This window comes from Heterodontus francisci, chromosome 6 (assembly GCF_036365525.1).
Source record: "Heterodontus francisci isolate sHetFra1 chromosome 6, sHetFra1.hap1, whole genome shotgun sequence".
Taxonomy (NCBI): Eukaryota; Metazoa; Chordata; class Chondrichthyes; order Heterodontiformes; family Heterodontidae; genus Heterodontus; species Heterodontus francisci.
Window position 1 is genome coordinate 18,380,980 of NC_090376.1, and position 16,670 is coordinate 18,397,649.

Genomic DNA, 16,670 nt, shown 5'->3' on the forward strand with positions numbered 1-16,670 from the left:
CTTTATCTCTCTTTCCTCCTTTAAGACACTCCTTAAAGTCTATCTCTTTGACTAAGTTTTTGGTCACCTGTCCTAACATCTCTTTATGTGGCTTGGTGTCAAAATTGTGTCTGATAACGTTCCTGTGAATTGTCTTGGAAGGATTTTACTATGTTAAAGGCACCATATCAATGCAGGCTATTTTTGTTCAGCGGGACAAGTCAAAAATTACATGTGACAAAGCTGTCAAAATTAAGGAATCTTTAGGAGTAAGAGTTGTGATGAAAATAAATGGCGCAAAATCATCTGAACAACTGGAGCTGGATTTATAAATTGGAACAGTGTGAGATATGTTAAAATCAGATACATTTTAAATCAAAATAAGCAAGACTTGCTCCAAATAAGTGAGATTTAATAGTTCTGCTTATGATTCATAGAAGCTCTCACTGAACAGGAAATAGGGTTTAATTTCTCCTGGTTAATGCATTTACATAAAACTCCTTTGTGTACTATTTTAAAATAAGATTTAAAATAAAACAAAACCCCCTCCCATAGTGTTAAAGCAATGGCAGGCCCTTAATGTCCTTTATAATTCTCCATCAGTGCTGTAAAACAATTCTTCCTGCAAGCCCTGCATGATTACTTAAAGAAAAATATAAAAGGGGATGAGGAGAAAGTCTAAAAAATCCAATTAAAAGAGTAAAAAAAAGTGTAAATTCAGTCCCTGAGAGGAGCCTAAATTCATTGCAGCCAAGAAGAGTTGAATGATCTCTTGCTGTGCTAAAATTTCTGAGGTTGAAAATCTATTAAAACCATTATTCATCTATAACCACTTCTACACTCAGCAGGGTTAATTTTGACTTTGGGTGTGAGTGTAAAACGAGTGATATTGTTTCAACTGCCTGTTATACATCTCTCTTGATTTTCATTTCCATCGAACGGAATGAAACTGAAATTTGGGAGAGATGTGAAACAGGTGGCTGAAATTATATTACTCGTTTTACAGTACCACCAGTTCTGCAGGGAGCAGAGACAATGGTTGCTGTCTGGGCTTAATGATCTCATGTTATACAATATAATATCTTCTAATTCACTGTGGGAAACACCATGGGAGATGAGAATGATTACAGGGACTAAAAGCCATTATAAAGGTTGCAATTTAATCAAGAGGTTCAGAGGTCACCCATAGACACTTTGCTTCTGCCGTTTATATGATAACAATGTCTGAAACTCTTGATTATTCCATGGCTTCATTTCTCTCTTGTGATATTCCATAATTTTATATATCTCTACAGAGAATTCTAGAGTAAGTGTTAGTGAGGAGCAGGTATCACACGATTTTCAGATTCATAGCCCATGATTCATTAAAGTTAGTGAATGGGACTGGTGGGTGTGCAGTTTTGCCGTATTGCCTGTAGGCATGCATAAGAAGTGGTGCATCGGAATTTGTAGCCCTTGCTTCCTGGTCTGTGCTGAGCTTGTCAAGGGGGTGTTAAAGGAGATACAATTGGTCCCAGTGAGAGGGAGGGAAAAGATCAGTTAGGATTGCCATTCATAATCCCGATCATATCTGGCAACCCCTGCTTGAAAGTGTACCCGGATGGCAGCCAAATGAGAACTTGATAGAGCTCAGCTATGATGTACCTTCCTCCCATGCTCCAATACTTTATCAATACTCACTGCCAAAAGTTTGTACATAAATAATGGCCATGCTAGAGAGGTAGCAGTGGGTGACTGGAACCTATGGAACTCCAATACTTAAGGTCCTTGGTAGAGGAGGGGATAAAGATTGGTAGAAAGCAATTGGTGTGAAAAATGCATTAAAATTTGCTTCTGCTGAAACGATGACCCAGTCACTCTCCAAAATTGTTCTTCATTGCAGATGGAAGAAATTGAAGGCCAGTCATTTACTTTGCCAAATATTGATCCCGCAAAGTGCTATTACTTTCATTTAAGATCCAGAATCAATAATAGGCATGCAAAGACAAGTTACTGGAGTGAATGGGGACCCATGCTCATTTGGAAGAAAAATGCAGTGGGTATGTGCAGAATTCTAAGTTTTGTTGTCTGATTTTGTAAATGTTGGCCTAGAAATTCAACAATGCAGCACCCATTTTTCGGGCACTGCATGGCCTCCGACATGGCAGGTAGGAAATGCACGCTCATTACGAACCAGAAGAGCGCCTCCTACCTCCCATCATACTGTCAAAGGCCAAATGATCAGCTTGCAGTGTCCACACCTGAAACAGGCGTTAGCACTTTATGCAAATAAAGGGCCTAATTTTTGAGGCCGGCACTGCAGGTTGGGTGCATCTGAATTCCTAAGCCCTTATGTCCCTAAATAATTGGCATTTAATGTGATCTTTTTTCTTCTTCTTCCTCAAGGACCGTACTCCTCACATGGGATAAATGCACATTTTCTGCTTTTACCCCTGGTAGCAGTTCCGGCTTTTGCTGTACTCATGTGCGTGCTTTATAAAGTTAAGAGGTGAGTGAAGTATTTTTTCAGCAGGAAACTTTATCCCTGGAGGGTTCTCATTTTGTCGTTCACAAGGGGCAGCAAAACAGTTTTAGGGCAAATGACAATGGATTGTCAGGCTGAATTCCAAGGGTCAGAAGGCCTAAGGAGACTACGTTGAGTTGAAGGTATCTCCCTTCCCAACATGCTCTGGAACAAAATCATAAAGATTCACAAAGACGACAAAAAGTTTCAAGTGAGGTGAAATTCAGCTGTTATATGTTAACACATTCCATTGGGCACTATTTTAACAGAGGTATTAACCTGTTTTATTTTTAAAGAATTATCATTGTCATTAGCTAGGGTAATGGCATTTCATAAAGACCCATCAAGATTTCATATGTTAATCTCACGCAGTGCAATTTCACCTCAGCAGCATCTCTTGAACCATATTGCTAAGGCTCAGTGGTGGCAGTCTCATCTTGGAGTCAGAATGTTGTGGGTTTAAGTCCAACTCCAGAGACTTGAGCACAAAATCTAAGCTAACACTCAAGTGCAACACTGAAGGAGGCTCCATCTGCCCCCTCTGGTATATATAAAAGATCCCATGGCAGAATTATAGAATGGTTACAGCACAAAAGGAGGCCACTGGGCCCATTCTGTCTTTGAGTTCTCTGCAAGAGCAGCAGACTTAGTTCCACTCCCCTGCCTTTTCCCCATCGGCCTGCAAACTTTTTCTCTTCAGATAATTATTCCATTCTCTTTTGAAGGCCTCGTTTGAATCTACCTCCACCACAGTCTCAGGCAGTGTATTCCCGATCCTAACAACTCACTGCGTAAATACGTTTTTCCTCATGTCACTGTTGCTCCTTTTGCCAATCACCTTGAATCAGTGTCCTCTGGTTCTAGATTTTCCAGCCAATGGAAACAGTTTCTCCCTATCTACTCTATCCAGACCCCTTATAATTTTGAACACCTCTATCAAAACTCCTCTTAATCTTCTCTTCTCCAAGGAGACAGGCCCCAGCTTCTCCAAACTATCCATGTAACTGAAATTCCTCATCCCTGGAACCATTCTTGTGAATCTTTTCTGCGCCCTCTCTAATGTCTTAACATCCTTCCTAAAGTGTGGTGCTCAGAACTGGACACAGTACTCCGATTAAGGCTGAACCAGTGTTTTATACAGGTTTATCATAACTTCCTTGAAGTTATGATAAGCATAGGAGTTCTCCCTGGAGCCCTGGCCAGTATTTATCCCGCAACCAACATCACTAAAACAGATCATCTAGTTGTTGTCACCATTGCTGTTTGTGGGACCTTGCTGTATGTGCTTCCTGCATTACCATAGCGACTATACATCAAAAGTACTTAATTAACTTGGAAGTGCTTTGAGATGTTCTTTGGTCATGAATAAATCCAAGATCTTTGCTTCTTTACTACTATGACCAAATTCCCATCCACCAGTTCAATAGCAATGATGGAGCAAAATTAATTCCCTCTATTGCTATCGGTTCTGAACTAGTCTGGCCTCTTCAGCAATCTGTATTGCTTTCCACAACAAGTTGCTCTTGAGATTATCCATCCAGTGCTTCCTTGGTCTGCCTCAGCTTCTAGTATCACGTACCTCTATGCAGGGCAATGAAAGGTCTTTCTCGTCATTTCCATTTTTGAACCATCACTGTCTTTCTTGGTTCTTTAATAGAAGCAGTTGTTTCCTGACTGTGCCCATATTCTTATGATATTATTTTTGATGCTTTGCACCCTGGACTGTTGAGCCTAACAAGATGGTGGTGACACATGGACCCAATAAAGCATGAATGCTTAAATTGTGGGTTTGACCAGAAACCAATGCTTCCTGTTTTATGGACATTAAAATGCAGAGAGGCATGACTTGTAATTCTGAACTGAAGACAAATGTACTTAAATGTTTAAGTAGCAGCTGCACCGAATTATCTTGCACAGTAACTAGTTACAGATCTTGAGTATTGCAGTTAAATGTTAGTCACCATAAACTGATGCATATTCCATAAACTGAGGCAATGCCTCTACCAGTCAGATAATAAATAAAAGCAAAATACTGCAGATGCTGGAAATCTGAAATAAAAACAAGAAATGCTGAAAATACTCAGCAGGTCTAGCAGCATCTGTGGAGAGAGAAGTAGAGTTAATTTTTCAGGTCAGTGACCCTTCACCAGAGCTGACAAATGTTAGAAATGTAATAGGTTTTATGCAAATAAAGCGGGGGTGGGGCAAGAGATAACAAAAGGAAAAGTGTTGATAGGACAGAGGGTCACTAGAATAACTGACCAGAAGGTCATGGAGCAAAGGCAAATGGTATGTTAATAGTGTGCTTAAAACAAAGCGTTAGTGCAGAGAGGATGTTAATTGACAGAAAAATGAACAGCCCTGGCCCAAAGCACAAACATGAAAAAAACAGTGGGTAGGCACATGGTAAAAAAAAATAAATGATGAAACAAACTAAAATAAAATAAACAAATAAAAAAGAAAAAAGAAAAAGTAACTAAAAATAAAAAAGGGGGGCCCGTCATGCTCTGAAATTATTGAACTCAATGTTCAGTCCGGCAGGCTGTAGCCTGCCTAATCGGTAAATGAGATGCTGTTCCTTGAGCTTGCATTGATATTCACTGGAACACTGCAGCAAGCCCAGGGCATGAGAGCAGGGAGATGTGTTGAAATAACAAGCAACCAGAAGCTTGGAGTCATGCTTTCAGACTGAGCATAGGCGTTCCACAAAGTGGTCACCCAATCTGCATTTGGTCTCCGCAATGGAGAGGAGACCACAAGTAAAACACTGCTTCACCTGAAAGGAGTGTTTGGGGCCTTGGATAGTGAGGAGAGAGGAGATAAATAGGCAAGTACAACACCACCTGCGATTGAATGGGAAGGTGACATGGGAAGGGGATGAGGTGTTGGAGGTAATGGAGGAATGGACCAGGGTATCGCGGAGGGAATGACCCCTTCGGAATGCTGACAGGGGAGTGGAGGGAAAGATGCATTTGGTGGTGGCATCACGCTGGATGTGGCGGAAATGGCAGAGGATGATCCTTTGGATGCGGAGGCTGGTGGGGTGGAAAGTGAGGACAAGGGCAACTTTGTCATGCTTCTGGGAGGGAGGGAAAGGGGTCGGACATGGTTGAGGGCCCTGTCAACCACAGTGTGGGATTCCTCAGTTGAGGAAAAAAGAAGACATATCAGAAGTGCTGTTGTGGAAGGTAGCATCATCAGAGTAGATGCATTGGAGATGGAGAAACTGGGAGAATGGAATGGAGTCCTTACAGGAGGTAGGGTGTGAAGAAGGGCAGTCGAGGTATCTGGGGGAGTCGGTGGACTTATAATATTAGCAGACAGCCTACTCCAGAGATGGAGGCATCGAAGTCAAGGAAGGGAAGGAGAGTATCGGCGGTGGACCATGTAAAGGTGAGAGAAGGGTGGAAATTGGAAGCAAAGTTGATAACGTTTTCCAGTTCGGGGCAGGAGCAGGAAACGGCACCGATATAGTTATCAATGTACTGGAAAAAGTGTTGGGGAGGGGGCCTGAGTAGGACTGGAACAAGGAATGATCGACATATCCTACAAAAAGACAGAATTCTTTTGACAACCAACCAGCACTCTCTTCTCATGCAGTATAAGTTGTTGTTTTCCCTTACATTGGTTATTCTTATGGATTGTCCTGATGAAAGCAAGACAAAAAGCTTCAACAATATGTCTCCATTTTCAGCAATACTCAAGTTCTATACTACCAAACGACTATTAGTTACAGATCCTCACTCAGTCCCCATCACCCACTGGGTGAAACTGACCAGGTTTTCATTTGAAACTGGCATGGGTTTTGCAATGAAAATGAATTGATGATATTGGGGGGGTGGGGGGGGGCGGAGGGGGATGCGGTGGGGGGGCAGAGGCAGGTGTGTGGGTGAGTTGTAAAATTAAGCAGGATTCCACCCAACTTCAAATAAATGCTTTGTGCAGATTTTTGGCATTGCTAATGATTCATGGAAAATGCAGATGTGGCAACTGAGGAGACACACATGATTTTGCAGGGCTATGGGAAATTGTTACAGCTCCGAAGGAGGCCATTCATCCCATTTTGTAGACACTGGCTCGTCTAATGAGCAATTCATTTAGTGCCATTCCCGCTGCTTTCTCCCTGTAACCCTGCAGATTCTTCTTTTTCATAAAACAGTCTAATTCCCTTTTGAATGCTTTAGTTGCAGGCAGTGCATTCCAGATATGAACCACTCACTGTGTAAAATGTTTTTCCTCGTGTCGCTTTTGCTTCTTTTGCCAATCACTTTATATCTGTGCGCTACCGTTCTCGATGAGTGGGAACAGGATTTCCCTATGCACTCTGTCCAGACCTCGCATGATTTTAAATACCTTCATCAAATCACCTCTCAGCTTTCTCTTCTCCAAGGAAAACAGTCCCAACTTCTCCAATCTATCTTCATAACTGAAGTTCCCCATCCCTGGAATCATTCTTGTGAATCTTTTAGAGTCGTAGACTCCAGGTCCCTCTGTTCCTACACACTCTTTAGAGCTGTGCCATTAAGTATATATTGCCTCTCCCCTATTCCTTCTGCCAAAATGCATCACCGCTCACTTGTCATGCTGTATGTCTCTTATGCCTTTGCATCTTTCCTAAAGTGCAGTGCCCAGAACTGTATGCAATACTCCAGCTGAGGCCGAACTAGTGTCTTATACAAGTTTAACTTAACCTGCTTGCTCTCGTACTCTATGGTCCTATTAATTAAACCTAGAATACTGTATGCTTTATTGACCACTCTCTAGTTGGATAGCTTTATCAATGAGATGGCACAGGCATGATGGGTTGAATGGCCTCTTTCTGCACTGTGTGATTCTGTAGTTGCCAAAGTCAGGGACTGCTGCTTAAAATCTGTTGATTACTGGAACACTAAAATGCCAAATAGCTTTCCAATAAATAATAAATATCATGCTCATTCCACACGAAACAGTTCTCAGGGACAAGATGTTTCTTCCAAGTTGCAGGAACATAGGAACATATGAAGATAGGAACAGGAGTAGGCCATTCAGCCCCTCGAGCCTGTCCCGCCATTCAATGAGATCATGGCTGATCCGTGGTCTAACTCCATATACCTGCCTATGGCCCATATCCCTTAAAATCTTTGCTTAACAAAAATCTATCTCAGATTTAAAATTAACAACTGTTCTAGCTTCAACTGCTGTTTGTGGGAGAGAGTTCCAAACCTCTACCACCCTTTGCATGAAGAAGTGATTCCTAACATCTCTCCTGAACGGTCTGGTCCTAATTTTTAGACTATGCCCCCTAGTTTTAGAATCTCCAACCAGTGGAAATTGTTTATCTTTATCTAGCCTGTCTTTTCCTGTTAATATCTTGAAGACTTCAATCAAATCACCCCTTAACCTTCTAAATTCTAGCGAAAACAGGCAGGAAAAATATCTGTAAATGTAAATATTATTGAATGACAGTGGACCTTAGTGATTGCTGCAAGAACCAGAGCTGGGGCAGTACAGGGTCAAATGGATCAAATGGGTCAAAAAGTCACTTTACTGAATGAATCACTTCACTATAGTCACAAATCTGACTGAACTGAAAGGCAGTCACCAGCTGTATTTCATCGATAGTCCCTCATGCTGTTCCAATGAGGCCTTGTTCCACAGTTTGCAAATCACTGAACCATGTGTTTATTTTTATTTATTCAGTCATGGAATGTGGGTGTCACTAGCAAAGCCAGCATTTATTTCCCATACCTAATTGCCCTTGAACTGCAGCACTTTGTGTGGTGAAGATACTCACGCAGTGAGATTAGGTAGGAAGTTCCAGGTTTTTTACTCTGCAATGATGAATGTTGATATATTTCTAAGTGAGGATGATGAGTGATTTAGAGGGAAACTTGCAGGTAGTAGTGTTCCCTTGTCCTTAGTGGTAAGGGTCATGAATTTGGAAGGTGCTGTCAAAGAAGCCTTGGTTAGTTGGTTCAGTGTGTCTTGTAGATAGTATACACTGTTGCCATGATGCGCCCGTAATGGATGGAGTGAACATTTAAGGTGGTGAATGGGGTGCCGAACAAGCAAACTACTTTGTCCTGGATGTCAAACTTTTTATTCAAAGAACCCCTCAATTTGCAAGTGTTATGGTGGTCCACAGTTGCTGGCCTCTTTTTCCCTCCTGAGCCTCTCTAGTGGCATCATGTCAAAGCAGCTCCATTCATTTCACTAGATGCTGCAATACCAATAACAACAACAACTTGTATTTATAGAGCTCCTTTAATTCAGTTAAAACCATCTCAAGGTGCTTCCCAGGAGCATTTTCAGACAAAAATGTGACCTCATTGTGACTCAGAATGGCCTTGGAAGCAATCCAAAGTTGCTTGAATACAGGGAAAATAAATCTTTGCAAACGCCCATGATCTTGTTGAATGGCAGAGCAGGCTTGAGGGGCTGGATTTCTTATGTTCTTATGTAACTTCATTCACCTTTAATGAGCTTACTATTACCTTCTTGTTCAGCTTTTAGACCATTCAGTGAAGGCCCAACAAAAAAGTCATAAAATAACTTTGTATGGTAAAAATAGCATGAAAAAATGAAGTCCACCATTCATATAGACAAATATCTGGCTATATTTGCTGCAATCCCCCAGCTCCTTTTTGATTGAATTTACCAATTCTGGGTAATGCACTTGGAGTTTACACATCAGCAAACATTTTTATTTCCGAATGGCCTGAATGGCCTACTCCTGTTCCTATCTTCATATGTTCCTATGTTCCTGCAACTTGGAAGAAACATCTTGTCCCTGAGAACTATTTCAGGAAGAGGCTAGTGATGACTCCAGATGAAAAGCTGTGCCCATGCCTCCAATGTGTCTCTCTGTACCTTGTACTGCTCCTCCCACAATGAGGCAGCCCGATAACTCTCTTTATGTGTGTCTACAGAGGCGCATATCCTACACAGCTTCATACGTTCAACCACACGTGTCCACAGTACACAAGTACAAACACCTGCAAATAATTTTGAACAAAAAGACATGTAAGTTGAAACAGCATCCAAAATCGGTGTGCAGTAGTAAAAGAGAAAAAAATGAATTTGCATTCATATAGCGCCTTTCATGACCTCAGGACGTTCCAAAGCACTTTACAGCCAACGAAGTACTTCTGAAGTGTAGGCACAGTAGTAATGTAGGAAATGTGGCAGTCGATTGGTTCCACAAACAGCATTGAGATAACAACCAGATAATCTGTTTTAGTGATGTTGGTTGAGGCATAAATTTGGCCAGGACACCGGGGAGAGCTGCCCTGTTAGTCAGCATAATAGTGCTGTGGGATTGTTAACATCTGCCTGAGAGGGGTGACAGGGCCTTGGTTTTACATTTCTTCCAAAAGATGGGACCTCTGACAACGTCATCTACCTTGTGTTTATCTCTTTAGAGTAAAGACCCGGCTGTTCCCAGGAGTACCAGACCCAAAACACCTATTTGTTGATCTCTTTGAGGAACACAATGGAAACTTTCAGGTAAACTGTGAAGCAATTATTTTAAATGTTATCCTCCAGTCTTCTCTCCCAGTCACTTGACCCAGGCTGGGATGTGATACCACATTCCAGATCATGGGCCTCTGACAGCTGAAGGAATGGTTATTACTGATAGAGCATTAATGAGGGGACTCACCAGAGACCAGAGTCAGAGGAATGCAAAGTTTGAAGCAGGTGGTTGCCAATATAGCAACAGTAATTAAACATCAAAAATAGATTAATTGACTTGAAGCACCTTAAAACATTTTGAGGATGTGAAAGGCACTATAGAAATGTAAGTTATTTTTTGTACGACTGAAGGAAGTAACAGAGAGAAAGAAGGGTGAGGTCATGGCTGGATTTAAATACAAGAATGAAAGTTTTAAATTTCAGGGGTTGGGGAATCAAGAGTCACTGTAGGGCGATGAACATTTTGGTGATCAATGAGTGGGACTTGGTGCATGACAAGATATAGCAAAAATTTGGATGAACCAAAGTCTAGAAAAGGTGAAGGGTGAGAGTCTGACTAGCAGAGCATTGGAATAGTTGAGTCATGAGGAGACAAAGACATGGATGAAGATTTCAGTGACAAATGAGCTGAGATTGGGCGCAGGTAGATAACATTACAACAATGGCGTAGGCAATTTATTTGATGAAAAGATTATGAGGTCAGAACCTCAGTTCTAGATCAAATGGGATACTGAAGCTATGTCTGGTTCTTACATGTTGTACAAGGATATGGAGGGGGGGTGGGCGGGGGTGGCGGTGGTGGAGGGAATGGAGTTAGTGGCAAGTATATGGAGCTTGTTCTGGGGCTGAAGCCTTGGTCTTCCCAATATTTAGTTGGAGAAAATTGTTGCCCATTCAAGACTGGATGTTGGATAAGCAGTCTTACAACATAGGCAATGGAGAGGTTGAGAGAGGTGGTGAGAAAGGAAAGCTGGATGTTCCTTGCATAATCTGTGAATGATGTCATCAAGGGGCATGTAGATAAGAAAAAGTTAGGAATCAAGGATAGATCCTTGGGAGACTCCCCATACAAACAATGCAGGAGTGGGAAAAGAAGATTAGAGTGGTGATCCTTCTGTGAGAGCCATCGGGTTAGACCATCAGGTGTGAAGGTCATCTATAGTGGAAGACAGATTGGACAACCAGGCAGGTTAGTCAGCATGGGAGCCCTCTATAGGAGAGGACAGATTGAACAATATTCTCGATTTTTAGCCCTCCCAATTTCCAATTATTTTTAATGATTAGAAAATCATGAATCAGGCTTGCTGCTTTCTGTGACTGAGATGCCTTCCTGTCACTGATGAATAAAATTTACCCTGTGTGGACTACAAAATGTCTGAGAGTGAATTTAAGGCAACAGCTCAGAATCCTATAGGTATTGAAAAGCTGCAGGGAGCTGAAATATATCTAGGAAGATACAAGATGAGAAATTATTGCTATTAATATTAGTATATGAATGCTCAAAGAGTTTGTGTGACATTACACTATTACTTTAACTGAGTAGACATCTCACTTAAAATATGTGCATTATAAGCAGTTAAAACAGATGGGGAAATGTCATATGAACATGTTAAGCATTTGTACCTCATTATCTCACACAGCAATTTCTAGGTGACGGTCATTAACATGGGCTTCTACCATATATGTTCATTCAAATCACTTACACTGTCAGGCTCAGAAACCTGTTCAAGCAAGTTACTGCATGATATCAATGTCACAGAATACTGTATTTCAACAAAAAAAATGAGCTAATAGGCATTCTCCTGATGATTCAGGAGGTAAATGTATGACTTGATGTGGTACTGAGAGCAAGATGATTACACGTTCAAATCCCCGGAGGTGCCAGTGCTGAGTTCGCTGATATTGGCTATAAGCCAGTAACAAGAACTACAGTTGGTTTAATTGTTTCTAGGTGAGAAAGATAGAGAAAATCATCCAGGATTTTTGCACATGATTGACAAAGTGTGTGTGTGTATGCTTATGTGCATACATGTGGCAAAGAAAGAGTCAAACTTTTTTCTTACTCATTATAGGATAGCTTGCCACCACTCATTGAACTCATTAGAACATTACAGCGCAGTACAGGCCCTTCGGCCCTCGATGTTGCGCCGACCTGTGAAACCATCTGACATACACTATTCCATTTTCATCCATATGTCTATCCAATGACCACTTAAATGCCCTTAAAGTTGGCGAGTCTACTACTGTTGCAGGCAGGGCGTTCCACGCCCCTACTACTCTCTGAGTAAAGAAACTACCTCTGACATCTGTCCTATATCTATCACCCCTCAACTTAAAGCTATGTCCCCTCGTGTTTGCCATCACCATCCGAGGAAAAAGACTCTCACTATCCACCCTATCTAACCCTCTGATTATCTTATATGTCTCTATTAAGTCACCTCTCCTCCTCCTTCTCTCCAATGAAAACAACCTCAAGTCCCTCAGCCTTTCCTCGTAAGACCTTCCCTCCATACCAGGCAACATCCTAGTAAATCTCCTCTGCACCCTTTCCATAGCTTCCACATCCTTCCTATGATGCGGTGACCAGAACTGCACGCAATACTCCAGGTGCGGTCTCACCAGAGTTTTGTACAGCTGCAGCATGACATCGTGGCTCTGAAACTCGATCCCCCTACTAATAAAAGCTAACACACCATATGCCTTCTTAACAGCCCTATTAACCTGGGTAGCAACCTTCAGGGATTTATGCACCTGGACACCAAGATCTCTCTGTTCATCTACACTACCAAGAATCTTCCCATTAGCCCAGTACTCTGCATTCCTGTTACTCCTTCCAAAGTGAATCACTTCGCACTTTTCCACATTAAACTCCATTTGCCATCTCTCAGCCCAGCTCTGCAGCCTATCTATGTCCCTCTGTACCCTACAACATCCTTCAGCACTATCCACAACTCCACCGACCTTAGTGTCATCCGCAAATTTACTAACCCACCCTTCTACACCCTCTTCCAGGTCATTTATAAAAATGACAAACAGCAGTGGCCCCAAAACAGATCCTTGCGGTACACCACCAGTAACTAAACTCCAGGATGAACATTTGCCATCAACCACCACCCTCTGTCTTCTTTCAGCTAGCCAATTTCTGATCCAAAGCTCTAAATCACCTTCAACCCCATACTTTCGTATTTTCTGCAATAGCCTACCATGGGGAACCTTATCAAACGCCTTATTGAAATCCATATACACCACATCCACTGCTTTACCCTCATCCACCTGTTTGGTCACCTTCTCGAAAAACTCAATAAGGTTTGTGAGGCACGACCTACCCGTCACAAAACCGTGCTGACTATCGCTAATGAACATTCATGAAGCATGTCCACTAGAGTGAGACGCTGTAGGGATTCTGGCCCCCATTTAACTGTAACCAGACATAAAAGAGGGGAATAAAAGAATGACACGTCATGGTTTGCCACTGGTTCCCCTTTACCGAAATGTGGACCAACAGTGCTGAGTTATAGGGACCATATGGAATCTTTCTGAAGTTTGCCTTACAACTACTTACAGTTAACTGTGAATACGAAACAGTTTGAAAATACCACTTTGTGGTTCTTGTGTCCATTAATAACCTCATGTGCTACTGGTTAAGTGATGTAACACCACAATTAGGCTATATTTATTGCATCAGCTCAACACAAAAATCATATTGGACTGGCACAAAATCTGCTGCACAAACAAGGCATCAAATAATGTACTTGCCAAAGTTCCAGTTAAGATTAGTGAGTTCTCTACTATGTTAAGCAAATTGATCTATCCAACTATAATCAAGTGATATTTAGAGTGGGATGGGAATGTAACAAATATAATTCATGACCTGGGCGGCACAGTGGCGCAGTGGTTAGCAACGCAGCCTCACAGCTCCAGCGACCCGGGTTCAATTCTGGGGACTGCCTGTGTGGAGTTTGCAAGTTCTCCCTGTGTCTGCGTGGGTTTCCTCCAGGTGCTCCGGTTTCCTCCCACATGCCAAAGATTTGCTGGTTGATAGGTTAATTGGCCTTTATAAATTGCCCCTAGTATAGGTAGGTGGTAGGGAAATATAGGGACAGGTGGGGATGTGGTAGTAATGTGGAATTAGTGCAGGATTAGTATAAATGGGTGGTTGATGGTCGGCACAGACTCGGTGGGCCGAAGGGCCTGTTTCAGTGCTGTATCTCTAAAACTAAAAACCTTTTCTAGTTCCTTCACCTTAATGTGCCTAAACCATGACTATGACTTAAAAAATAACGTGTCAAAATCCTTCTTCTTTCAAAAGGAGTGGATCGGCGTGTCTAAAGATCTAAACATGGATTTACAATTGAATTGTATTCAGCTTGAATGCCAAATTGAAGATGAGCCAATGATACTGAAGATAGAGCACGAGGATCCTCAGAAGCCTCCGTCAGACAAGACTGAAAGCACGGATTCAGTGCTAGAGAACATTAATGAGGAAAATGAAAAGTTTGCTGAGGATGTGCCAAATTCACAATTCCCAGTTCATAAGACTGCCACTTTCGATATGTCCAGGGTCACCATGAATGAAAACATGTATATAAGGCTATGAATGACAAGTTCAAGAAAGCAGTTCCGAGCATATAAAGATACACAATGGACTTCAAGAGGAAACAAAAAAGCCCTCTGACCTCAGTACTGATAGCAACATTTGTAAAAAATAATGCGTGAAAAAATATTTGCAGCCTATTGGACTCATGCTTCAAGAGAGCAGCCTGCCCTCCATTGTATATCACTAGTGATTTCCCTCGTTCAAGCGCTGCTTAAACTCCATGTCAGTAATTGAGAGACTGCGACTGGGAAATCCCTCAGACGGAGGTTGAGGGGGGACCAGATTGAGGTGTACAAAATCATGAGAGGTATAGACAGGGTGGATAGCAAGAAGCTTTTTCCCAGAGTGGGGGATTCAATTACTAGGGGACACGAGTTCAAAGTGAAAGGGGAAAAGTTTAGGGCGGATATGCGTGGAAAGTTCTTTACGCAGAGGGTGGTGGGTGCTTGGAACGCGTTGCCAGCGGAGGTGGTAGACGCGGGCACGATAGCGTCTTTTAAGATGTATCTAGACAGATACATGAATGGGCAGGAAGTAAAGAGATACAGACCCTTAGAAAATAGGCGACAGGTTTAGATAGAGGATTTGGATCGGCGTAGGCTTGGAGGGCCGAAGGGCCTGTTCCTGTGCTGGGATTTTCTTTGTTCTTTGTTCTTTGTTCTAGCAACTCCCATCCCACGACATTAGTTCATCAGAAGTGCAGCGGAAGACTTGCTTCCTGCTGGCAGAATAGCAGCAGCTCCAAGGAATTTCCCGGATTTACAGTCAGATCAGGCTACCGAAACAACAACAAAAACAGCAAATTGCATTTGTAGAGCACCTTTAATGTAGTAAAAAAATCCCAAGGGGGTTTTATAGGATCAAACAAAATTTGATATCAAGGACATTAGGAGATATTAGGACAGGCAACCAAAAGCTTGGTCAAAGAAGTAGGCTTTAAGGAGCGCCTTCAAGGAAGTGAGAGAGGTAGAGTAGCGGAGAGCTTCAGGGAGGGAATTCCAGAGTTTAGGGTCTATGTAGCTGACAGCGAATGGTGGAGTGTTGAAACTCAGTGATATGCAAGAGACCAGAATTGGAGGAGTGCAGATATCTCAGGGGATTGGGCCGGAGGAGGTTACAGAGACAGGGAAGAGTGAGACCATCGGAAGGATTTGAAAATAAGAATTTTAAAATAAAACTTCAAATGAAAGGAGTCTGTTTAAACAAGATCTTTTTGATCATTGTGCATGATAGTAGAGTTGATAGAGGAGGGAAAGAATATTTTTATGTACTGTACAATATATCTGTTGATTCCGACATTAGTAATTGTATTAAATGTATGGCAATATATATAAACTCAGTCACTTGACATATGAAACTTCAATTCAGTATAATGAAACACTACGGTACCAAGCTATGGGTGTGACAAACAATGTTCTTCAAGATGTTTAACATGGTTTTATTGTCCAACAGTCTGTTGAGAGCCACAAACATAATCAAAGTCTCAGCCAAAGATCTCCCCAGAACACGACAACATATAGATCAGAGAGTGATAAGATGCAGATCTTTGCCTGGGACTTTTACTTAATAAGTAATGATAATCTGTGGAAAAATTCTTCTTCTTCTCCTGTGATGAATGGGCCTGAGTACACTTAGGAGGAACTAAGGATATGGTGGGGCAATTTTTTCCCCTGATAAAAGAAAAGAAAAATGTAGCCTATCATAACCTTAGGGCAACCCATTGCTTTTTTTTTTACAGCCAATGAAGTACTTGTGAAGAATAGTTACTGTTGTAATGTAGGAAACATGGCAGCCAATTGGTGCACAGCAAGCTCCCCCAAACAGCAATGAGATAAATGTCCAGATCATTTAGATGTTTTTCAGCTGCTCGTTGAGGGAGAAATGTTGCCCAGGGCACTGGGGGCAATGTCCCTGCTCTTCTTTCAATAATATCATGAGAGCTTTTACATTTACTCTGCTTATTGGAGACCAGACAACGTAAGAATCTTTGGCAATGGAAAGGGCAGCAAATTTCTCATATTTTCATGGATTGATACCACCTGCCCACAATCTGCCTCAATTCCCGTCCCCACCTCCTGAAAATTGCCTCTTTAGCCCATTTGTACTGAACATTTCAACAGACTTTCCTGCTAACTTATA

General features: G+C 41.9%; 1 protein-coding gene across 1 annotated transcript in view; it reads left to right on the plus strand.

Moving 5' to 3' along the window:
• The window catches only part of crlf2 (cytokine receptor like factor 2), a 42,014-nt gene extending 26,166 nt beyond the window's left edge, over window positions 1–15,848 (plus strand). The window contains exons 7-10 of the mRNA XM_068032783.1: window positions 1,862–2,018; window positions 2,365–2,467; window positions 9,883–9,967; window positions 14,244–15,848. Of these exons, the coding sequence (XP_067888884.1) occupies window positions 1,862–2,018; window positions 2,365–2,467; window positions 9,883–9,967; window positions 14,244–14,531 (633 nt within the window). The 3' untranslated portion in view covers window positions 14,532–15,848. The remainder of the gene's footprint in view (window positions 1–1,861; window positions 2,019–2,364; window positions 2,468–9,882; window positions 9,968–14,243) is intronic.
• Window positions 15,849–16,670: the final 822 nt, after the last annotated feature.